The 25,919-nt window shown below is 34.5% G+C and overlaps 1 protein-coding gene across 1 annotated transcript in view; it reads left to right on the top strand.

Moving 5' to 3' along the window:
- The first annotated feature begins 275 nt into the window (after window positions 1-275).
- LOC135195261 (regulator of telomere elongation helicase 1 homolog) overlaps window positions 276-25,919 on the top strand; it is a 64,855-nt gene continuing 39,211 nt past the window's right edge. The window contains 2 exon segments of the mRNA XM_064221520.1: window positions 276-515; window positions 12,506-12,655. Of these exon segments, the coding sequence (XP_064077590.1) occupies window positions 276-515; window positions 12,506-12,655 (390 nt within the window).

The raw sequence follows: 25,919 nt of genomic DNA, 5'->3' as shown, positions 1-25,919 counted from the left end.
AATCTAAAAATGATGGTGATTACCACCATCAAATGAATTCTAAAATGTTTGAAGAATGGTTCAAACATCAACTTCTTCCAAATATACCGCCATTGTCCATCCTTGTTTTGGATAACGCCTCATATCATTCCATATGAATTGACAAACCTCCGACGATGGCAGAGAAAAAAGACGTCATGAAGGAGTGGCTAAAGAATAATGGTGCAAACCAAGTGATAATTTGAACAAGTGTAAATTACTGGAAATGGTTAAATCACTGTCGTATGGAATTGGAAATGATTATGGCAGGCGACAACGGACATCAAGTGTGTAGGTTACCTCCATATCACTGTGAATATAATCCTATCGAACTGATTTGGGCCCAAGTAAAGACTTATGTGGCAAAAAGAAATGATTTTAAAATGGCTGATATTAAACCTCTCATCAGAGAAGCAATTCAATCAGTGACAGCTGAAAACTGGGCAAATGCAGTTAAGCATAGCGAAAACTTGCAAACAGGCGATGCTGCAAAGGATGTATGTATTGATAAATATATTGACTCGTTCGTTATTGAACTAAGATCATCTGACGACGAAGATTCTTTGTAATGTACATTTTGTATATAATTATATTATTACAATTGCTGTAAATAAATTAATTCTCTCCCAATGATGAGTTTATATGCAACAACCTTATAAAAAGTGAGAATTGTTACATGCAGAAGATTAATGAGTTATAATAAATCTTATTTACACTTATTTCATATTTGTATGTCATACATTTTTCAGAAGAAAATGTCATAAGAAATAATGAATGGTAATGCCAGATATTTTTTTACTTTCAATGAAAAACATTTTCAAATAAAATGCTATGTAATATATGCAAAACTTAAAAGGTATGAATTATAAAAAAAAAACAAGAGAATATTACAGCCTTAAAAGTAATAACCAAAGGGAATGGGGATCAATGAAATTGCAGTCAAAAGAGAATAGGGCAGAATACTGTATGGTTTTAAAGACAAAATATACTATGAAAAAGAAAATGAAATTTCATAACTTGATGAATGAAAATGTGTGGAAAACCTAAACTAAAGAGCAATGAAATGCAAAATATTACAAACTTGTTTAGGAAATGGATAGTATGGTAGACAGAAAATTAAAAAATAAAATAAAGAATAAATAGAAGTTACTCAACTGACAACATTATAAGAAAATGTCATAAGGCATAAGGAATGGTAATTATCGATTTTTATTATTTTTAATAAAAAAGATCATCAAATAAAATATGTAATATATGCAAAATTTAAAGGTATAAGTCATAACAAATATAACAATAAATAAAGTCTCAAAAGTAATAACCAAATAGAGTGGGGATCGAGTTTACGGATTAGGATTTATACGGTCAGTTTCATTAAGTACTGTCCCAAATATTGCCCTGTTGGGAGATGGCTGAGGACTTAAGAAGGGGACGATTTAAAGGTTAAGAGAGAAGTGGCAACAGGGTTTTTCTCAAGGACGTAAACAATCTATCAGTTTAAATCTGTCTAACTATAATCATATCAGTGAAGCTCTCTCCTCCAAGCAATTTCGCCAGCTTCACTGCCTTACTAACTGCTGCATTGCGGATTTCGTCAGAAGAGAATCCTTTGTAATCTTTGACTGCTTCTGGCCACAATTTCTTCCAGCAAGCATTAAGTGTTTCTTCCTTTATTTCCTTAATAGCCTTCTGGATATTATGTACACATGTTGCAATAGTGTACCCACGCCAGTACTCCTTCAGTGAGAAGTTGTCATCTGCATCCATAGATTTGACCAGGTGTTACAGGGAATTTTATACATGCAAGTAGTTACATAGCTAGCTATAGTTTCTAAACCGTCGGCAGCTAGCATTTTTGAAATTTATAGTAGCACTAGTTTGTTTTGGTCAGGTGATACTCCCCACCCCCCTCGCCCACTATTGAAAGAGTGAGGAACCAACACCATACAAAAAATAAGTTGTTTCTGCCGGCTGGTACTGTTAACACAGTGTCAGTAGTCAGCGGAATTTTTGGAATTCTTTACCGTCGCTCACTGTTGGAGTTATTTGGTGAAGTACGCTTGAAATATTGGTAGCTTTTGTTTTCGGTGATTAGCTATTTAGGAATTCGAATAGTTTTAAAAAATTTTGCACCGAAATTAACTAGTTTTGAATTGGTCTACAAAATGTAAGACACTAGTACATCTGGGATTAGGTATTGCAGTAAAGGCTGAGATACTAGGATTGCTAAAGCTTGTAATGATCCACATCCAGTTTGCACAGGTTGTAGGGGACAGACTTGTACGACAGATCAAACGTGGAGAATGTATTAATTGGGACTAAAAAACTTGGAAGATCTTGACTAGTTACACGAACAAGTTAGACAGAGACAAAAAGAGAAAAGTGGCTTCTAGAGCTAAAGCTAAAAGCTTAGTTAGGCAGGAATTGTCTAATGAAAATTTGTCTCTTTCTGACACTTCCCCACCACCTTTCATTCCTAGTCCTAATCTTGGCTCTCTCACACAAGTACCCGATGCTGTGGCCAATTTAGAGGCATGAGTAGATCAGAAATATTTTATTATGCTTCAAGCAATGGAGGAGTTAGGAGCATCCAGGAAACCCATAAGGTTAAGTTAGGTTAGGTTAGGTTAGGTTGGGTGGTTTGGTTAGGTTAGGTTAGGTTGGTTAGGTTAGGTAAGGTTAGGTTGAATTAGGTTTGGTTAGGTTAGTTTTCTGGTTAGGTAAGGTTAGGTTGGGTTAGGTTAGGTTGGGTTAGGTTAGGTTAGGTTTTGGGTTAGGTTAGGTTGGGTTAGGTTAGGTTAGGTTAAGTTAGGTTGGGCTAGGTTAGGTTAGGTTAGGTTAGGTTCGGTTGGTTAGGTTAGGTTAGGTTAGGTTGGGTTAGGTTAGGTTAGGTTGGGTTAGGTTAGGTTAGGATAGGTTAGGTTGGGTTAATCAGGTTAGGTTAGGTTGGGTTAGGTTAGGTTAGGTTAGGTTTTGGCTAGGTTAGGTTAGGTTAGGTTAGGTTTTGGCTAGGTTAGATTAGGTAGAGTCAGGGTTTAGGTGGTTGGTTAAACAGGGTTAGGTTAGGGGTTGGGGATTGGGTTAGGTTAGGTTAGGTTCGGTTAGGTTAGGGGTTAGGGGTTCGGTTAGGGTGAGGTTAGGTTAGGTTGGGTTGGGTTAGGTTAGGTTAGGTTAGGTTAGGTTGGGTTAGGTTAGGTTAGGTTAGGTTAGGTTTCGGCTTTGGCTTCGGCTTCAGCTTTGGCTGCGGGTTAGGTTAGGTTAGGTTAGGTTATGTTAGGAATTCAAATAGTTTTAAAAATTTTTGCACCGAAATTAACTAGTTTTGAATTGGTCTACAAAATGTAAGACACTAGTACATCTGGGATTAGGTATTGCAGTAAAGGCTGAGATACTAGGATTGCTAAAGCTTGTAATGATCCACATCCAGTTTGCACAGGTTGTAGGGGACAGACTTGTACGACAGATCAAACGTGGAGAATGTATCAACCCTCTTACGCTGATTGGACGTATTAAACGTCGTGTCAAATTGTCTCCCGTATGCGGATTGGACGAATCATACGTCGGCTCAAAAAAGTTTTTTTAAAAATTCGCGGAAAAATACTTATAGGCCTACCAGCCAAAAACTTTTGTATCACGCGCCTTGGGGGATGCTGGGAGTTCACGGATCAAGGCATTGTTTTGTTTACAATCGCTACGCAGGCGCGCAAGCGCGAATTTCTTTCTTATCGCACTAAAAAGTATCAGTGACACATCTCGGAAATTATTTCGTCACTTTGACATAATTTTTGCACCATTTTAAATCATCCTTTACATGAAGTATTATGTATGAAAATGTGCGCAATTTCATGTAAAATACAACAAAAAAATACTCATGATTGTAGCTTTTATCAGTTTTGAAATATTTTCATATAAATAATGATAAGTGCAAAAATTTCAACCTTCGGTCAACTTTGACTCTACAGAAATGGTCGAGAAACGCAATTGTAAGCTAAAATTCTTATATTATAATAATATTCAATCATTTGCGTTCATTTTGAAACAAATTGGACGTCTCTAGCACAATATTTCGATTTATGGTTAATTTATGAAAAAACGTTTTCCTCACATTCGTGCGATAACTATTCCGATAAATTTTTTCGTGCGATTGTCCTAATGTTTGCACCCTTTTAAATTTGCCGTTACATAAAGTTTTATATATGGAAATGTGCGCAATTTCATGCAAAATACAACAAAAATCAACCCATGGTTGTAGCTTTTATCAGTTTCGAAATATTTTCATATAAATAACGTTAAGTGCAAAAATTTCAACTTTTGGTCAACTTTGACTCTACCGAAATGGTCGAAAAACGCAATTGTAAGCTAAAACTCTTATATTCTAGTAATATTCAATCATTTACCTTCATTTTGCATGGACTTGGAAGTCTCTAGCACAATATTTCGATTTATGGTGAATTTATGAAAAAAAAAATACATTTTCCTTACATTCGCGCGGTAACTCTTCCGAAAAAATCAGAATTTTTTTGTGCGATTGTCGAAATGTTTGCACCATTTAAAATTAGCTGTTACATAAAGTTTTATATATGAAAATGTGCGCAATTTCATGTAGAATACAACTAAAAATGGTTGAAGGTTGTAGCTTTTCTCTTTTTTCGAAATATTTGCATATAATTCACGATAAATAGAAAAAAAACCACGTTCGGTCAAATTTGACTCTACCGAAATAGTTGAAAAACGCAATTGTAAGCTAAAACTCTTACGGCCTAGTAATATTCCGTCATTTTTCTTCATTTTGAAACAAATTTGAAGTCTCTAAAACAATATTGTGATTTATGGGGAATTCTTGAAAAATATATTTACCTTCACTCCGCGCGCCGATTCGCGGCCGCAAGTCTCCGAAATACGTACATCGCATTATCCTAATATTTGCTCCTTTTCATATTAGCCTTTTTATAGAGTTTCATATATCAAAATGTGCGCAAATTCATGAAGAATACAATAAAAAATAATTGAAGGTTGTAGCTTTTTCCATCCCCGAAATATGTGCATATAAAAAATATATGTATAAAAATTTTGGCATTCAGTCAAATTTAACTCGTCCGAAATGGTCGAAATCTGCATTTCTAATCTAAAACTCTTACAGTATCGTAATATTCAATCATTTTTCTTAATTTTGAAACAAATTGGAAGTCTCTAGAACAATATTTAGAATTACAGTGAATTTTTGAAAATAATATTTTTTTACGTCCGCGCGTTACGAATTCGTACATCATTTTGTGATAATATTTTTCCGGTTTTGCTTTTATTGTTTTACTATGTATTATATATCAAAAGGATTGCAATTTAGTGTAAAATACAACGAAAAAAAAATTAACTCGTTAGCTTTGACCGTTTTTTGCACAGCGTGATTTGAATACAATTATCTATGAATTTTTTTTTTTTTTGCTACCATATATCGCATTATTTACATATGATAATGATATTATTTTTCATTTCTGATGTTTGCGTACTAAACTTCAAGCAATGACAAAAAAATGAGCCAAAAATGAACTCTTAATCTTCAAAACTAAGCGCGCTGTGATCTTTTGAAAAAAATATTTTTTCCGCTTCCGCGCTCACTCCAAACCGGCGCCGGCGTACAGGAGAGGTTTTGATTTTTAGGGCTTCAGCGTAAGAGGGTTAATTGGGACTAAAAAACTTGGAAGATCTTGACTAGTTACACGAACAAGTTAGACAGAGACAAAAAGAGAAAAGTGGCTTCTAGAGCTAAAGCTAAAAGCTTAGTTAGTCAGGAATTGTCTAATGAAAATTTGTCTCTTTCTGACACTTCCCCACCACCTTTCATTCCTAGTCCTAATCTTGGCTCTGTCACACAAGTACCCGATGCTGTGGCCAATTTAGAGGCAAGAGTAGATCAGAAATATTTTATTATGCTTCAAGCAATGGAGGAGTTAGGAGCATCCATGAAACCCATAAGGTTAAGTTAGGTTAGGTTAGGTTAGGTTGGGTGGTTTGGTTAGGTTAGGTTAGGTTAGGTTAGGTTAGGTTGGTTAGGTTAGGTAAGGTTAGGTTGAATTAGGTTTGGTTAGGTTAGTTTTCTGGTTAGGTTAGGTTAGGTTGGGTTAGGTTAGGTTGGGTTAGGTTAGGTTGGGTTAGGTTAGGTTGGGTTAGGTTAGATTAGGTTTTGGGTTAGGTTAGGTTGGGTTAGGTTAGGTTAGGTTAAGTTAGGTTGGGCTAGGTTAGGTTAGGTTAGGTTAGGTTTCGGTTGGGTTAGGTTAGGTTAGGTTAGGTTGGGTTAGGTTAGGTTAGGTTGGGTTAGGTTAGGTTAGGATAGGTTAGGTTGGGTTAATCAGGTTAGGTTAGGTTGGGTTAGGTTAGGTTAGGTTAGGTTTCGGCTAGGTTAGGTTAGGTTATGGTTGGGTTAGGGTTAAGGGTTTGGTTAGGTTTCGGGCTTAGGTTTAGGTTTAGGTTTAGGTTAGGTTTGGTAGGTTAAGATTAGGTAAATCCGGTTGGGTTTGGTTAGGTTAGGTTCGGTTCGGTAGGGTTAGGTTAGGTTTGGAGGTTGGTGTTAGGTTAGGTTAGGTTAGGTTGAGCTAGGTTAGGTTAGGGTGGGGTTAGGTTAGGTTAGGGTAGGTTATATTACGTTAGGTGTGGTAAGGTTAGGTTAGGTTGGGTTGGGTTAGGTTAGGTTAGGTTAGGTTGGGTTAAGTTAGGTTAGGTTAGGTAAGGTTTCGGCTTTGGCTACGGGTTAGGTTAGGTTAGGTTAGGTTAGGTTTCGGGTTTGGTTAGGTTAGGTTAGGTTTCGGTCAGGTTAGGTTAGGTTAGGTTAGGTTGGGTTAGGTTAGGTTCTGTTAGGTTAGGTTGGGTTGGGTTAGGTTAGGTTAGGTTAGGTTGGGTTAGGTTACGTTAATGGGGCCGGCCGGCTAATGCCATTTTTTGAGGACAGGACTTTAATAAGGTGACTTGGGACATCCCCAAACCACATATGATTTTAGCCTCTGACCTTCAGTTTTGTGACGCCAGGGCAATTTATCCCGAAAGTAACCATTTTTCAAATTCTATCTCCTTCATTGATATTTAATATTAAAACCTGGGATTACTACCATATATAGTCTTGATGTAGACCTCCAATCAACCGGGGAGGTTTTTTTCTAAAAGTCATTTTTTTGCTAGATATGAATTTTTCAATATGGTAAAAAAATAAACCCTATAAATCAGGAGAAAAAAAAATTTATAAAAAAAAAAGAAACAAAAATTGGAAAAAAAGGGCTCTATTTGATTGTTTTACAATATGTTTCTTAGTTATATACCAAATTCCAATGTTATAGCTTTAAAACTAAGTGAGAAGATAGATTTTGAAGGTCAATAAGTATAGTTTTGAGATACTGGCGTTCAAAGTTTCCCTTCATATTTCTATAAAGACAATGTTAGTAAATAATGATTATTATGAATGTATATTTCTTTTTTGTGTATTAATAAACCAAAACTATTTTATTTATCATAATTTAATCATAAATGATGATCCCTTTGCTCATATATCACAGCCTGGGGCACTGCTTGAGGCAAGATGGGGCACTCCTTCCTACGTAACCCCCTCTCTCCCCTTCACTAACTCGGCTTATTACAGCGAATTTTCTTCTTCTGTATGTTAGCGAGATGTTTCCCTTGTATTTTCCTCTTTGGCATGATAAAGTTCTTGCCAAAACAAAGATAAACAAACGTAAATGCAAGAGAATGTCAGAGGTGAAACTCGAAGGTGTACTCTCTTTTTACAAAGACAATTTAATAAATCATGATTATCATGAATTTCATATTCCATTTTGGGTATTAAAAAACCAAAACTTTGTTATTTACCATAAATGAAGATCTCTTTGCTCAAAGATTGTAGCCTTGTGCACAGTGTGACGTGTGCTGCCAGGCAAGACGGGGCCGCAACAATTACTACGTAACCCTCCCCTCTCTCTTCATTAACTACGTGTATATTATGATATTCTGTAATAATACTTGAGCGATTTTTCTTCTTCTGTATGTTAGCGAGATGTTTTCCTTGTCTTTTCCTCATTGGCATGATGAAATTCTTGCCAAAACATACATAAACATATGTAAAAGCAAGCGGATGTCAGAGGTGAAATCGAACGTGTACTTGAAGTCTGTGATCGCACTGGATCATGACTGGACTTGGTAGCTGAGCTGAAGTCTCCTTCTCGACTCGGGGAATGTCTACAGATCGCCATTTTCTCCCAATTTTTACTTGACCAATAATTATCAAAATTTACGATAATAGAAGAAATATTGCATTTTCTTGTACGGATCAATGTTTTAGGCTTATTGAGTTACGGTAACTAATTACCCTGTAAATAACAAAGTTTTGGTTTTTTAACCCTCTTACGCCGGAGCCCTAAAAATCAAAACGTCTCCCGTATGCCGGGCCTGGTTTGGAGTGAGCGCGGAAGTGGAAAAAATAATTTTTTCAAAAAATTACAGCGCACGTACTTTTGAAGATTAAGAGTTCATTTTTGGCTCCTTTTTTTGTCATTGCCTGAAGTTTAGAATGCAACCATCAAAAGGAAATGAAAAAATAATATCATTATCATATGTAAATAATGCGATATATGGTAGCAAAAAAAAAACAAATTCATACATAATTGTATTCAAATCACGCTGTGCAAAAAACGGTCAAAGCTAACCAGTTACTTTTTTTGCGTTGTATTGTACACTAAATTGCAATCATTTTGATATATAATACATTGTAAAACAATAAAAGCAAAACCGGAAAAATATTATCTCACAAAATGATGTACGAATTCGTAACGAGCGGACGTAAAAAAATGTTATTTTCAAAAATTCACCGTAATTCTAAATAATGTTCTAGAGACTTCCAATTTGTTTCAAAATTAAGACAAATGATTGAATATTACGATACTGTAAGAGTTTTAGATTAGAATTGCAGATTTTGACCATTTCGGACGAGTTAAATTTGACCGAATGTCAAAATTTTAATATATATATTTTTTTATATGGACATATTTCGAAGATGGAAAAAGCTACAACCTTCAATTATTTTTTATTGTATTTTTCATGAATTTGCGCACATTTTGATATATGAAACTCTATAAAAAGGCTAATATGAAAAGGAGCAAATATTAGGATAATGCCATGTACGTATTTCGGAGACTTGCGGCCGCGAATCGGCGCGCGGAGTGAAGGTAAATATATTTTTCAAAAATTCACCATAAATCACAATATTGTTTAGAGACTTCAAATTTGTTTCAAAATGAAGAAAAATGACAGAATATTACTAGGCCGTAAGAGTTTTAGCTTACAATTGCGTTTTTCAACTATTTCGGTAGAGTCAAATTTGACCGAACGTGGTTTTTTTTCTATTTATCGTGATTTATATGCAAATATTTCGAAAAAAGAGAAAAGCTACAACCTTCAATCATTTTTAGTTGTATTCTACATGAAATTACGCACATTTTCATATATAAAACTTTATGTAACAGCTAATTTTAAATGGTGCAAACATTTCGACAATCGCACAAAAAAATTCTGATTTTTCGGAAGTTACCGCGCGAACGTAATGTTTTTTTTTTTTCATAAATTCACCATAAATCGAAATATTGTGCTAGAGACTTCCATGTCGTTGCAAAATGAAGGTAAATGATTGAATATTACTAGAATATAAGAGTTTTAGCTTACAATTGCGTTTTTCGACCATTTCGGTAGAGTCAAAGTTGACCGAAAGTTGAAATTTTTGCACTTAACGTTATTTATATGAAAATATTTCAAAACTGATAAAAGCTACAACCATGGTTTGTTTTTTGTTGTATTGTGCATGAAATTTCGCACATTTCCATATATAAAACTTTATGTAACGGCAAATTTAAAAGGGTGCAAACATTAGGACAATCGTACGAAAAAATTTATCGGAAGAGTTATCGCACGAACGTAAGGAAAAAGTTTTTTCATAAATTCACCATAAATCGAAATATTGTGCTAGAGACGTCCAATTTGTTGCAAAATGAAGGCAAATGATTGAATATTACTATAATGTAAGAGTTTTAGCTTACAATTGCGTTTCTCGACCATTTCTGTAGAGTCAAAGTTGACCGAAGGTTGAAATTTTTGCACTTATCGTTATTTATATGAAAATATTTCAAAACTGATAAAAGCTACAATCATGAGTATTTTTTAGTTGTATTGTGCATGAAATTGCGCATATTTTCATATATAATACTTCATGTAAAGGATAATTTAAAATGGTGCAATAATTATGTCAAAGTGACGAAATAATTTCCGAGATGTGTCACTGATACTTTTTAGTGCGATAAGAAAGAAATTCGCGCTTGCGCGCCTGCGTAGCGATTGTAAACAAAACAACGCCTTGATCCGTGAACTCCCAGCATCCCCCAAGGCGCGTGATACAAAAGTTTTCGGCTGGTAGGCCTATAAGTATTTTTCCGCGAATTTTTTAAAAAACTTTTTTGAGCCGACGTATGATACGTCCAATCGGCATACGGGAGACATTTTGACTCGACGTTTAATACGTCCAATCGGCGTAAGAGGGTTAATACCCAAAATGGAATATGAGATTCATGATAATCATGATTTATTAAATTGTCTTTGTAAAAAGAGAGTACACCTCTGACATTCTCTTGCATTTACGTTTGTTTATCTTTGTTTTGGCAAGAACTTTATCATGCCAAAGAGGAAAATACAAGGGAAACATCTCGCTAACATACAGAAGAAGAAAATTCGCTGTAATAAGCCGAGTTAGTGAAGGGGAGAGAGGGGGTTACGTAGGAAGGAGTGCCCCATCTTGCCTCAAGCAGTGCCCCAGGCTGTGATATATGAGCAAAGGGATCATCATTTATGATTAAATTATGATAAATAAAATAGTTTTGGTTTATTAATACACAAAAAAGAAATATACATTCATAATAATCATTATTTATTAACATTGTCTTTATAGAAATACGAAGGAAAACTTTGAACGCCCGTATCTCAAAACTATACTTATTGACCTTCAAAATCTATCTCCTCACTTAGTTTTGAAACTATAACATTGGAATTTGGTATATAACTCAGAAAGACACTATAGAACAATCAAATAGAGCCCCTTTTTTCCAATTTTTGTTTCGTATTTTTTTTATAAACTTTTTTCTCGTGATTTATAGGGTTTATTTTTTTACCATATTGAAAAATTCATATCTAGCAAAAAAATAACTTTTAGAAAAAAAACTCTCCTTTTGATTGGAGGTCTACATCAGGTCTATATATGGTAGTAATCCCAGGTCTTAATATTAAATATCAAGGGAGGAGATAGAATTTGAAAAATGGTTATTTTCGGGATAAATTGCCTTGGCGTCACAAAACCGAAGGTCAGAGGCGAAAATCATATGCGGTTTGGAGATGTCCCAAGTCACCTTATTAAGTGGTATGAATGTCAAAGTCTTGTCGTTAAAAAAACGGCATTAGCCGGCCGGCCCCCTTAAGTCAGGTTGGGTTATGTCAGGTTAGGTTAGGTTGGTTAGGTTAGGTTAGGTTAGGCTAGGTTGGGTTAGGTTAGGTTGTGTTAAGTTAGGTTAGGTTAGTTTAGGTTGGATGTTAGGTTAGGTTAGGTTAGGTTATGTTGGGTTTTGTTAGGTGAGGTTAGGTTAGGGTTGTGTAGGTTATGTTAGGTTAGGTTATGTTAGGTTGGTTAGGTTAGGTTAGGTTATGTTAGGTTAGTTTAGGTGGGGTTGAAGTTAGGTTAGGTTAGGTTAGGTTAGGTTTCGGTTAGGTTAGGTTAGGTTAGGTTTGGGTAGGTTAGGGTTAGGGTTAGGTTAGGTTAGGTTAGGTTGGGTTAGGTTTTAGGTTAGGTTAGGTTGGGTTAGGTTAGGTTAGGTTGGTTTGGTTAGGTTAGGTAAGGTTAGGTTGGGTTAGGTTAGGTCAGGTTTGGGTTAGGTTAGGTTAGGTTAGATTAGGTTAGGGTAGATTATGTTAGGTTCGGTTAGTTTAGTTTTTGTTGGGTTAGGTTAGGTTAGGTTTTTTAGGTTAATTTAGGTTAGGTTAGGTTGGTTTAGATTAGGTTAGGTTAGGTTATGTTATGTTAGGTTGGTTGGTTAGGTTAGGTTAGGTTTGGTTAGGTTGGATTAGGTTTGATTAGGTTAGGTTAGGTTGGGTTAGGTTAGGTTAGGTTAGCCTAGGTTAGGTTTCGGTTAGGTTAGGTTAGGTTAAGTTAAGTTAGGTTAGGTTGGGTTAGGTTAGGTTGGGTTTGGTTAGGTTATGTTAGGTTAGGTTGGTTAGGTTAGGTTATGTTAGATTAGGTTAGGTTGAATTAGATTAGGATAGGTTAGGTCAGGTTAGGTTGGTTAGGTTAGGTTGGGTTAGGTTTGGTTATGTTTGGTTAGGTTAGTAATGCAATATATGAGTAAGGATACCAGAATACTTGGCTCAATATGTCTATCATGGATAGACAATGTTATCAAATCAATACTTAATGTGCAAATAGTTGAGGATGAAGAAGAAAAGGAAGAGGGAGAAGAAGAAAAGGAAAACAGAAGAGAAGAAAACAAAACTGAAATCACAGAAAGAAAATAAGGAAAACAAAGAACAAGACAAGATTATGGATGAAGAGATACTCAATGATACTACATATGAGGCAATCAAGCAGCATACATACGAAGAAATAAATTACGACATGCAACACAAAATAAAATCCCGAAGAGGCTCTACCCAGATCTGCACACTGATAGGAAAGAGGAAAAAATAAACAAGAAAGACAAAGTCTGCACCCTTTTGAAACGAGGGAATTGCCGATTCGGAGAAAGATGTCACTACAAACCTCCCAAGGTATGTCACAACTATGAAATCTACGGTAAATATGCATACCTAGACAGCTATGAGGATGATTACAGAGATCTTCATCCAAAAATATGCAAAAACCTAAAAGAAGGAAAAGGATGTAAGTTCGACAAAAAATGGAAATATATGCACCCTGTAGCCATGAATCGAAATCAATTAAACCTCTTATGCCGATTGGACATATTAAACGTCGAGTCAAAATGTCTCCCGTATGCCGATTGGACGTATTATACATCGACTCAAAAAATTTTTTTTTTTAAATTCGCAGAAAAATACTTATAGGCCTACCAGCCGAAAACTTTTGAATCACGCGCCTTGGGGGATGTTGGGAGTTCACGGATCAAGGCGTTGTTTTGTTTACAATCGTTACGCAGACACGCAAGCGTGAATTTCTTTCTTATCCCACTAAAAAGTATCTGTGACACATCCCAAAAATTATTTTGTCACTTTGACATAATTTCTGCACCGTTTTAAATTATCTGTTACATGGAGTACTATATATGAAAATACTCATAATTGTAGCTTATATCAGTTTTGAAAAATTTTCATTTAAATAACGATAAGTGCCAAAATTTCAACCTTTGGTCAACTTTGACTCTACTGGTATGGTCAAAAAACGCAATTGTAAGCTAAAACTCTTATATTTTAGTAATATTCAATCATTTGCCTTCATTTTGCAACAAATTGGACGTCTCTAGCACAATATTTCGATTTATGGTGAGTTTATGAAAAAAACTTTTTCCTTACATCCACGCGGTAACTCTTCCGATAAATTTTTTTGTGCGATTATCCTAATGTTTGCACCATTTTAAATTTGCCGTTACATAAAGTTTTATATATGAAAATGTGTGCAATTTCATGCACAATGCAACTAAAAACAACTCATGGTTGTAGCTTTTATCAATTTTGAAACATTTTCATATAAATAACAATGTGCAAAAATTTCAACCTTCGGTCAACTTTGACTCTACCGAAATGGTCAAAAACCACAATTGTAAGCTAATACTCTTATATTCCAGTAATATTCAATCATTTACCTTCATTTTGCAACGAATTGAAAGTCTTTAGCACAATATTTCGATTTATGGTGAATTTATGAAAAAAAACATTTTCTTTACGTCCGCAATGTAACTCTTCCGAAAAAAATCCGAAATTTTTTTCGGAAGATTTCGACAATCACACAGAGTGTGATTGTCGAAATATTTGCACCATTTAAAATTAGCCATTACATAAAGTTTTATATAAGAAAATGTGCGCAATTTCATGTACAATACAAAAAAAATGATTGAAGGTTGTAGCTTTTCTCTTGTTCGAAATATTTGCATATAAATCACGATAAATAGAAAAAAAACCACGCTTGGTCAACTTTGACTCTACCGAAATGGTCGAAAAACGCTATTGTAAGCTAAAAATCTTACAGTCTAGTAATATACAGTCATATACCTTCATTTTGAAACAAATTAGAAGTGTCTAGCACAATATTTATATTTATGGTGAATTTAAAAAAAAAAAAACTTTCTTTCCCTCCACGTGCCGTTTCGCGGCCGCAAATCTAAGAAATGGTTACGTCGCATTCTCCGAATATTTGCTCCTTTTCATATTGGGCGTTTTATAGAGTTTCATATATGAAAATGTGCGCAAATTCATGAAAAATACAAATAAAAATATTTGAAGGTTGTAGCTTTTCTCATTTTTGCAATATTGGCATATAAAAAATATATATATATAAAAATTTCGACATTCGGTCAACTTTAACTCATCCGAAATGGTCAAAAACTGCAATTCTAAGCTAAAACTCTTACAGTATCGCAATATTCAATCATGTGTCTTCATTTTGAAACAAATTGGAATACTCTAGAACAATATTTAGATTTATGGTGAAATTTTGAAAAAAATGTTTTTTTACGTCCGCACGTTACAAATTCATGCATCATTTTGTGATAATATTTTTTCTCTTTTGCTTTGATCGTTTTACAATGTGTTATATAGTGTACAATACAACGAAAAAAAAGTAACTCGTTAGCTTCAACCATTTATTGCACAGCTCGAGTTGAATACTATTATGTATGAATTTTTTTTGTCGCTACCATATATTGCATTATTTATATATGATAATGATATTTCTTTTCATTTCTGATGGTTGCATACCAAACTTCAGGCAATGACAAAAAAAAGGAGCCAAAAATAAACTCTTAATCTTAAAAACTAGGCGCGCTGTGATTTTTTGAAAAAATAATTTTTTCCGCTTCCGTGCTCACTCCAAACCTGCCTCGGCATTCGGGAGACGTTTTGGTTTTTAGGGCTTAGGCGTAAGAGGGTTAATTAATCAATTAAATAATAAAATCCAAAATAGGAAAGAAACAAATAAAGAGAGGAACAAAGAACATGAGGTGAAGGAAAAAAGCAAGCCATCACTGCGATAGGGAGTGTCAGCAAAGAATTTCCAAGCATCAGCTCCAAGATACTACAGCTCAAGAGATAAATACTGTATGGACTATGCTAGGGGATATTGCAGATACAGAGAAAATTGCAGATTCAGACACAAAATGAATAATTATGATGAAGGAAGATCAAATATTTTGGAAAAGTTGGATTTTTTAATGTCAGAATTTCTGGAAATGAAGAAAAGAACAACATATCAGAACAGGAAAGAGACATGGGAAAATCCTTATTATTACCCATATTAAATGAAGGAGATAACACGCAAACCATCATAGTGATGAATCACAGGTTTTCGTTACGAGTATTTCAAAAAGGAAAATAGAGTACTTAGAAGAACTAACCCAAATTGAAAAGAAAATAGATATAATGAATATAAGTGAAACCTGGTATTACCAAGAGACTGGTAATGATGATCAAATAAAGGGTTCCAAACTTATAGATCAGATAGAATCAAGGGGGAACCACGATATATGGGAAAGACAAAAAACAAGGAAAAACATATGAGAAATATAGTAACTCAGAATGTGAACAAATAGTGGTAGAATTTGAAACTGAGAAATTAATGAACATAGTAATATATAGACCTCCTAATACTAGAGAGTTTGACACAATAATAGAAAAATTGGATGATATATGTAGAAATCGCAAGGACTGGAATTCTCCTATCTGGAGACTTTAACTTTCCTTTCGTAGACTGGAAAGAATGAATAGGAGAATGTGGTCGTATTTATACAAATAAAAAAAGAGAGTAATAGTAGTGCAGAAGATAAGAGGCAATTCGAAAAGCTATTAGATATGCTACTAGATAACAACATTCAACAAATAAATCACCTGCCAACAAAAAAGGAAAATACTTTAGACCTAGTATTTGTAAACGAGGTGAATTATGTTAACCCTTTAACGTCTCCCGTATGCTGGGGGGGTTTCGGAATGAGCGCCAAAGCAGAAAAAATATTTTTTTCAAAAAATCACAGCGTGCTTAGTTTTCAAGATTAAGAGTTTATTTTTGGCTCCTTTTTTTGTCATTGCCTGAAGTTTAGTATGCAACCATCAGAAGTGAAAAAAAATATCATTATCATATATAAATAATGCAATATATGATAGCATAAAAACAAAACTTCATATATAATTATATTCAAATCCCGCTGCGAGCAAAACAATTAAAGCTAACAAGTTAATTTTTTTTCGTTGTATTGTACACTAGATTGCGATCCTTTTGGTATATAACACATTGTAAAACAATCAAAGCAACACAGAAAAAATATTATCACAAAATGATGCATGAATTCGTAATGAGCGGATATAAAAAAATGTTTTTTTTAAATTCACTATAAATCGAAATGTTGTTCTAGAGACTTCTAATTTATTTCAAAATGAAGACAAGTGATTGAATATTACTATACTGTAAGATTTTTTAGCTTACAATTGCAGTTTTTGACCATTTCGGACGAGTTAAAGTTGACTGAATGTCAAAATTTTTATATATATTTTTTTATATGCAAATATTCCAAAAATGAGAAAAGCTACAGCTTTTAATTATTTTCTGTTGTATTTTACATGGAATTGCGCACATGTTCATATATAAAACTCTATGAAACGCCTAATATGAAATGGAGGAAATATTAAGAGAATGCGACGTACGCATTTAGGAGATTTGAGGTGGAGAATCTGCACACGGAGGGAAGGAAAAAGTTTTTTTCAAAAATTCACCATAAATCTAAATATTGTGCTAGAGACTTCGAATTTGTTTCGAAATGATGATAAATGACTGAATATTACTAGACTGTAAGAGTTTTAGGTTACAAATGCATTTTTTGACCATTTCGGTAGAGTCAAAATTGACCAAACATGGTTTTTTCTATTTATCATTATTTATATGCAATTATTTGAAAATTGAGAAAAGCTACAACCTTCAATTTTTTTTTTTTTTTTTTTGTATTCTACTTGAAATTGCGTACATTTTCATATATAATAATCTATGAAACGCCTAATATGAAATGGAGCAAATATTACGAAAATGCAACATACGCATTTCGATGATTTGCGGCAGAGAATCCGCGCGAATGGAAGGAAAAGGTTTTCTTCAAAAATTCACCATAAAACTAAATATTGTGCTGGAGACTTAAAATTATTTTTAAAATTAAGATAAATGACTGAATATTACTAGACTGTAAGAGTTTTAGGTTACAAATGCGTTTTTTTACCATTTCGGTAGAGTCAAAGTTGATACAATGTGTTTTTTTTTCTATTTATTGTGATTTATATGCAAATATCTCAAAAAGGAGGGTAGCTACAACATTCAATTATTTATTGTTGTATTCTAAATAAAATTGCGCACATTTTTATATATAAATTTCTATGAAACGCCTAATATGAAAAGGAGCAAATATTACGAGAATGCGACATACGCATTTCGGAGATTTGCGGCGGAGAATCCGCGTGCGGAGGGAAGGAAAAAGTTTTTTTTCACAAATTCGCCATAAATCTAAATATTGTGCTAGAGACTTCAAATTTGTAACAAAATGAACACAAATGACTGAATACTACTAGACTGTAAGAGTTGTAGCTTACACTTGCATTTTTTGACCATTTCAGTAGAGTCAAAGTTGACTGAATGTAGTTTTTTGTCTATTTATCGTGATTTATATGCAAATATTTCAAAAATGAGAGAAGCTACAACCTTCAATTATTTTTTGTTGTATTTAACATGAAATTGCGCACATTTTCAAACATAAAACTATGAAACGCCTAGTATGGAACAGAGCAAATATTACGAAAATTTTTTTTAAAAAAATTCATCATAAATCTAAATGTTGTGCTAGAGACTTCGAATTTGTATTTCAAAATGAAGATAAATAATTGAATATCAATAAGTGTTAGATATTTTTCTTACCCCAAAAAATCAATATAAAAATACATAATTATATATGTAAGTGTTTACATAATAAAAATATGGAATGTTAGTCCATATATATAAAAGTCTAAAACTAAGAGGTCAACCAGATTGCTTGCAGGAATGTGATCAGACTAGAGACGCTAAAGATGACGTATACAATAAGTATGTAGGCTAAGATGACATGCCGTCACCTGTAGTCATTCAATTGTTTATAAACATTAGTCCAAGCTCCCTGCTTGAGACAACTACCGCCTACGTGATCTGTAGCGTGTCTCATTTGATTGTGTGTTCGTATGAAACTATGTCATTGTATGTATGTTCATATGTTCGAACTACTGTCTGTTCCTTCATAACTTGTAACAGAGATGGTAGACAGGGAGAACAGAGTTAGCTATCGTCATTAGAAGACCTGTACCTCTTTACCTAAGCTTTATCATGTAGAGGAATAGGATTAGCCATCATCATTGGCAGAAGCGATCAAGCTATCGTCATAGAAGACTTGTACGATCATACCTGATCTTCATCATGTAAAACTTCAGAAGAAATATACGATTTTTATACCTTGTGTTTTCTACAAGAACCTCACCGAACCATGAGTTTAACATCGTCGTAAAGATAATACGACTTCGTAAGTGATCTACAAAACCCCAGACACTCCATTGAAGATGGAAGTGCAATACCAACCGACTTAGCGTATAGATTATCGCTAGTCTAACATTACCTCATAGGGCGCCTTATCATACAAGGCACAAGCCCTAATATTGGTGGCCAGCGGACCAGAAGAACTCTACAACGTCCTACGAAGAAAAAACCATAATAATAAATCATGTATCATAAGAAGTCAACGACGACGAAGCAGCAGATTCGTCAAGCAACCTAGTATCATCGTTAGTGAGCGACTTCAGAAAACAACAAGATTCGTCAAGCAACTTAGTATCATCGTTAGTGAATAACTTCAAGAAACAAAACCGACGTGTCCTTTTCCTACGGCAACGGAAGCTTCGTCTCTCATTAGAATCATTCAAGAAAACATCGTTAGTGAGCGTTTCCGGCACTGCAAGAAACAAACCGAACGCGTCTGCAGCATCGGATTTTCAAGGGCTCGAATCATCGAAACAACGCGCACGGGGGAGAAACTGAAGCCAAACCAGGTCGTCCGCTAAATAGAGAAGGAGGACCAAGGCCGTGTGTCGTTATCGGAACACCGTGACTTCCCACAAAAGCAAGCTAAGTACAATTTTTTTATTCATTTGGAGTAACTTTGAGTGTTTCCTTTACAGGTCGAATTTCGTTATTCCTGTGCTGAAGTTACGAGACATTCTTAATCTTACTTTTTTACAGAAATTATCTACATCATTGAGATTTCGCTACTGCGAGTTTTTATCTTTGAGTGTCTGTTTCCAGAAGTTCTACTAAAATATCATAATCATATACTATGGTAATTTTATCATTTTGGGTGATTATTAATCCCTTACGTAACAAATCATATTAAACAGTGAATATGCGTTTACGCAGTGGACGTCTGTATTTATACAGATGCATGGATAGGGTCGTTAAGCACCGTAGTGATTAGAAAACACACAAAAAACAAGTGGAACACCCGTACAAATCTATATAAATTAGGTAACACTATTTCGGTCATGACAATAAATGCTCCTTTGCAAGTCCCGATCGCAGTTTTAGCCTTGAGTTTTTTGAGTTATATAAAATATCGAACCTCAATGACTCAACTTAACTTTAAAAATACGGCTGGATTGCAAGGAATAACATGTCTGTAAAAAACTTTCATCAGGCTAAATGCGCTGACCAGGATCCCTCACTATTTCAAATTTTAGCAAAGAATGAAGTACAAACAGTTAAAATTGTATGCAGTAGTGATAACTTGTCTTATTAGTAATCGCTCAGTTCCTAATAGTTCGTCATTCATTGCTGTATACGTAACCAGCAACATAATGCTAAAAAACACAATACAAATAGTTGCCGATGGTAATAAAGAGAAGGATCCTAATTATTACAAAAAGAAATAGAAACAGTAGCCTTTCAGAATCAAACAAGCAAACTCGGTTACTGTGTCACCTAGTCAAGCGGTCAAGGTTAGTCAAAAAACTGCCGAAGTTTTCAAAGCGAGCAAATTCCACACAATAAGCGACTCTAGCAGAGTGGGGAAAAGCGATGTTGGTTCATACATACCGATATCTTTTTGAATTAAAAAGGATTTTTCCTATGAAACACACGACCGTATAAAGTAATCAGAGCAGGTTTTCGTTTTTTTTAATACATAAGTTATTATGAGTACTGGTGGATTAAGCCCAACTGTACGCGCCGTAAAAAATTAGAATATCTTGTTTTATTCTTTAATACACGTAATATCTTGTATTTACGGACTCACCGTCTGTTGTTCGAACTTCCCTAATGAGAAGTCCGGATAAGCGAGCGCTTACAGATACCTCTATAGTTATAAAAAAAACATTGATCTGTATGTAGTGTAATTGTAAGATCCATCTAGGGTATACAAAATATTATCTTACATCCTGCAGAATAAGGCGTGTACAAAGGAAAATCCTATAAACCTTCAAACATATTAAAAATCCGTTTGAACAAAAATGAGACAGTTAATCAAATAATAACTTATATAAAGGAACTATACATTTGTCTCATAAATCGTAACATTGTTCAAATGACCCAACAGAATTCTCCCACAACCGCAGTCGCAATTTGCACGCAAAATCTCGAGAAGCATGCACCCTCGAATGTCTTAGTGCGTGTAAAAAGACTTTTGCTGGGAAATGAAATTTTTAATCCTTCCCGACACTCTGAAATATACGATTTCCGCGAACAAAGCCCTAAAAGTATACATATCGGGGTGGATACGGAAGTTATAAATATCGCATTTTTTATTGTTGCTAGTTTTTAATCACGCCCAACCAGTCGTGGATGAATCTCTCTGATAATCTATCTAAAGTAATATCCGTAAAGCATTCATTCAAGCAGAGGTGATTCAGCAGAATTTTTTTATCTTCTACCTGAATACCAGGAAGTTTCTCCACTAGCGAGTGATCTCTGGGAGAAAAAACGGATGTCATTGAAAACAAAATATGGTCTAAAGGACAAACATAAAGCTATATACGTACCTTCGTGTAGAACCCCAATGAAATTTCAAAATAGAAATAAATGACGACATTGAAAAATGTTAGTAATAGGAGTCATTAGGAAATCAAATAGCCATATAATTTTTCTCTCAAACGTCATGTCATAAAGGATCGGACTTGGCGTATCTGCGTAGATTTCTGTCGCTTAAACAAGGAAACGACTTCCGATAGTTTCCGTGCGATGTACCGACGACATCTTATCTCTGTTAGGTTAGAACTTAAATTTTTTTCACCAACTTGGACTTACTTAAATGCTTTTACCAGATACCATTACCTAAGTGATTGTACCTCATACACCGTTTTCAGCACACCCAGGGGACATTATCAATTTTTACGTATGCCTCCGGCTTACGTTGCGCCCCAATTACAATATAGTGTTTGGAGACTTTTAGGGATAACCTACATGCCTATATGGGATGATCTTGTAATCCTTTCTAATACCTTAGAAGTACATTCACATAAACTATGAGCTCAGTGCTACAGAGACAAAGACAAATAATCTCAGAGTAAAATATCTAAATGTGAGTTTTTTAAAAACAGAACATGTTTATCTAGGTTTTATGTGTCTAGTCAAGGTCTTAAAAGTAGTCCATGGTAAGGTGTCGGCTATTCATAACTTTCCGGTACTTATTAACGTAAAAGGGGGATACAGCACTTTGCGCTGAGTAGTGGGTTATTACAATCGTATGCAAATATGTAACTCTTCAATCATGACAGCTCCTTTAACAGATCTTACGAAGAAGAGCGTAGATTTATTATGGTCTGAAAAGCATCAACAGGCGTTCGATATCTTAAAAGCGGAAAATGCAGCTTACCTAACTTAAAAATCCCTGATTTAAATAAGGAATTTTTTTTATTGCAACAGACGCCTCAGGACCAAGGGGTAAGAGGGTATACTATTCAGTAATATGATAAACAGTTCTTCCCTATAGCTTTTTTATTCACGTAAACTAAAGCCCTCTGAAAGTAAATATGCAGTAATAGGCAAGGAAGGGCTAGGTATCTTTAACACTAGTACATTTTAAGTTCATAATCTATGGCTATCCTGATAAAGTCCTTACTGAACATGAGTCCTTTACCGAGTTTTTCAAAGGCTTTAATCACAGTCCAAAGGGAACTCGGTGACAAATGATCATTCAGGTTATTGGAGCCAAGATAAGATATCTACCTGGGAAAGCAAATATCATAGCTGACGCATTATCCCGCAATCCCGCACCATACAGCAAAGAACCATTAATTGGACTAGAGATAGAAAACATCCGTGCCTATTGTTAAAACCGTATCTAAACAAGAAAATTCCTTAACCCAAGAGATCGCGAGCATTGAATATCTGGGTCGGAGCGCAGAACTGTTACAAACTGAACAAAGCAAGAGTCAACAGACATGACCCAAACAATAAACACTTCAGACGGAAACAGAGTCAGCAGCAATAAACACCAAACAATAAACACTTCGAAACGGAAACAGGGTCAGTGGCTAGGCAAAAAACAATAAACACTTCGAGCAGAAACCCTAAAGCAAAAGTAATTTTAAAGTATGTGTATCAGAATAATGTAATCAAATGTAATATTATATGTAGTCTGTGACAAGGAAAACCCGAAGAACACAGCAGATGACTAACGACCAGGTAGTAATAATAATCTCTTTCATACAATCGTCATAAACTGGTTGCATTCCGTCATCCAGGGTTCCTAGTATGTCACAGAAAGCCAAATCACTATTTTACTGGCCTACAATGCTTACAGATATAAAAAGCACATAACTGATTGTAACACGTGTCATGAAGACAAGGGACACACTAAGACACCTGTCAGTTTAAGGGCCTATCCTGTGCCAAATCAATCCTTGAAGGAATATAAGTAGAATTTATTAACGGAATTACGAGTCTGACAGAGGGAAATAAACACTTCTTAGTGTTAATAGTTCCCTTGACACGTTATATAGAATTAATAGCACTAAAAAACAAACACCGAAATTGAGTGCGTTAGGAATATTTATGAGTGCTAAATCAGTAAATATGGAATTCAACACATAATAATCTGTGGACTCCGGGTGGTGTAAAATCAATAATAATAATCTCCTTAACACGTTGTGTGAATTCCTTTCCATTAAGAAAACCAATAATATATTTTATCACCCAGAGTCAATCGGTTTGGTAGAATAACGGATAATTAAATAGGAAGTGTCAATGTCTTACGAGTTACAACTCGTGATATTGGTCCGACCGGATTTATAGCGGTTCTCGCGGTTTTAAATAAAACCTTTATCAGTTATATCTTGTATCTATAGAATTAATGCCGCAAGTAGCCTTATACGGTACGCCGCTAGAACACTTTTCCACATATTCAAGCCAACCATTAATTATCAAATAAATATAAAAAAAATATATATATAAATAAATAAATATAAAAAAAATAAAATAATATGGATACAAGTGGAGTCAATATAATACACTCCGTAAGAAGTCGGAAGGGTTACAAATTATAATAAAAAAGGAATCACGATAAAATCAATAAGCAAAACGTAACCATAGGTTAATTAAATATCTAAATATATATGCGTAAAGATTTGAACTCTAACTTAACGCTTTAGTAATGACAAATAAGCTAAAAGTTCAAACACATATCCAAAAACCTACTGACATATTGTCTGTCCCGGTGATTTATACGTTAGCAATGAAAAAAAAAAAAAATTAAATAAATAAATAAATAAATAAACTAAATAATAATAAATAAAATAAATAAAATAAAATAAAAGAGATTTTAAAGTCAGGAAGTCTAGAAGTGAAAAATGTTATCTATGGAATAATCCTATATGAATCTTATACAGGGCTAATAATATATATAGAATTTGTATGGAAACCTTTTTCATATAGTTTGAATAAGGAATATTTATTTAACATAATGCCAACATGAAACTAATATATTGTTCAATTTTGGTACTGTTGTTTTTTTTTTTTTCAGACATTCTTCTCATGCGGGTGGAGAATTAAAACACTAAAATATCATTTGAAAAGTACTAAAGTCGTATCTCTTACAGCAAGTAACGTAACTCTTAGCTGGCTGAGAGCAATCTCCTGCAAGTGACGACGTCATCATTGCCGTATCAGCATTTGTTCCTTTTAACCTCAATAATCTGCTTACACAGCTTCATCTGTGTGTCGTCTCTGCTTGCAAAAGCAGATTGACTGGAGAAAGGAATGCTTAGTTCATGAACTTCACATGTGGTTCATAGGTCACATGACAGGCCACAATAACATATTCTTATCCGTGTAATGCAATTAGTTAAGGACTTGTATCATTTTAAAATTAATGAACAATATAAGCAAATAGAATTTCTATAACAACAAAATGAATTAATTTTTTTTTTCTGAACCTCATAGACAATTAGAGTCAATAATTCAGCTTATGACATGGGTAAACGGACATTTAGAATTATCAGTTGTGGATAAGAAATATTTACTTGCAACATTAGCCTATTACAATTCAAGTAAATCACTCATGGGAAAATGTCACATTTTCTTGGAAAAAACCAAAGTTTATATAGAAATTAGTTACATAGTGGGTTTTTTTCGTTGCATCTCCAACCTATTAATAATGTTTTAAAAGTTAACCTCAGAGGATGCGCACGAGAAAATTGAATATGAAACTTTTGTTAGGGACATAGAATCATGATTAATCTTCTCTTGATCTTATGTTGCCTGCAATCTTACAATTAGCTCCGTTTTCCCCACTTCTTTGTCTATATACTTACTACCAGTAATATCGAATTTTCTTGAGATGTCGGATTGATTGAATCTATTTATTTTTTTATAATTATGGAATATTTTTAAACAAGTCATCATAGACCTGGATAGGTTCCCACTCATTGTTAATGCCATCGGATACAAAAAAGTTTGTACAGCGGACTCTTGAATTCCGAAATATCAGCGAATTCATGTGGGTTAAGTCTGGTCTAAATGGCTCTCTCCTCTCCCCTGTATTTGGATGTTGTCTGAATTTACTTTGCCCTTGTGACAAGTATAATTTTCACTTGCAGGCTGATTAATGGAACCTGTTCACGTATCCTGCAGTACGAGAGTTTCACATCGCAACTTCAAAAAAATCGTTCGTCGCAAGCGGACGACTACAGTCAAGTAACAACCGCCTACAATGTGAAAGGAATTTCATGGACTTCTTCGACCGACACCGTACCTCGTCGTTAATATCGTTTTCATGCGGAACGCTCCAGCGGCTGTCGGAATTCGACTACAAAAGGGACATACTTCCGACAATTACGACCCGAAGGATATTCAACTCTACTTTGCTGGCGAAGGACTCGTGCTGGGATGTTTTTTTTATTCATCGCGAACGTAATCGTGTAGCTTAGGATGCAGAGAATAAGTATGAGCGCAAAAATGGAACGTTGGACCCGCCCAGGCAAATTTTCCCCTTGTTTTAACCATTGAAAAAGGCCGTTTCAGTGGCTATAGGTGGTTGTCTGGAACTGTGTAATGGACGAAAAGTTGTTCGAAAGCTAGTTAAATGTGAAGTAGTATAACCTCGGTCATGTATATTATATATGATCATATTAAC

Source organism: Macrobrachium nipponense, chromosome 16 (assembly GCF_015104395.2).
Source record: "Macrobrachium nipponense isolate FS-2020 chromosome 16, ASM1510439v2, whole genome shotgun sequence".
Lineage (NCBI taxonomy): Eukaryota > Metazoa > Arthropoda > Malacostraca > Decapoda > Palaemonidae > Macrobrachium > Macrobrachium nipponense.
Note: the sequence above shows the minus strand (reverse complement) of the source record. Positions and strands in the feature narration are given on the sequence as shown.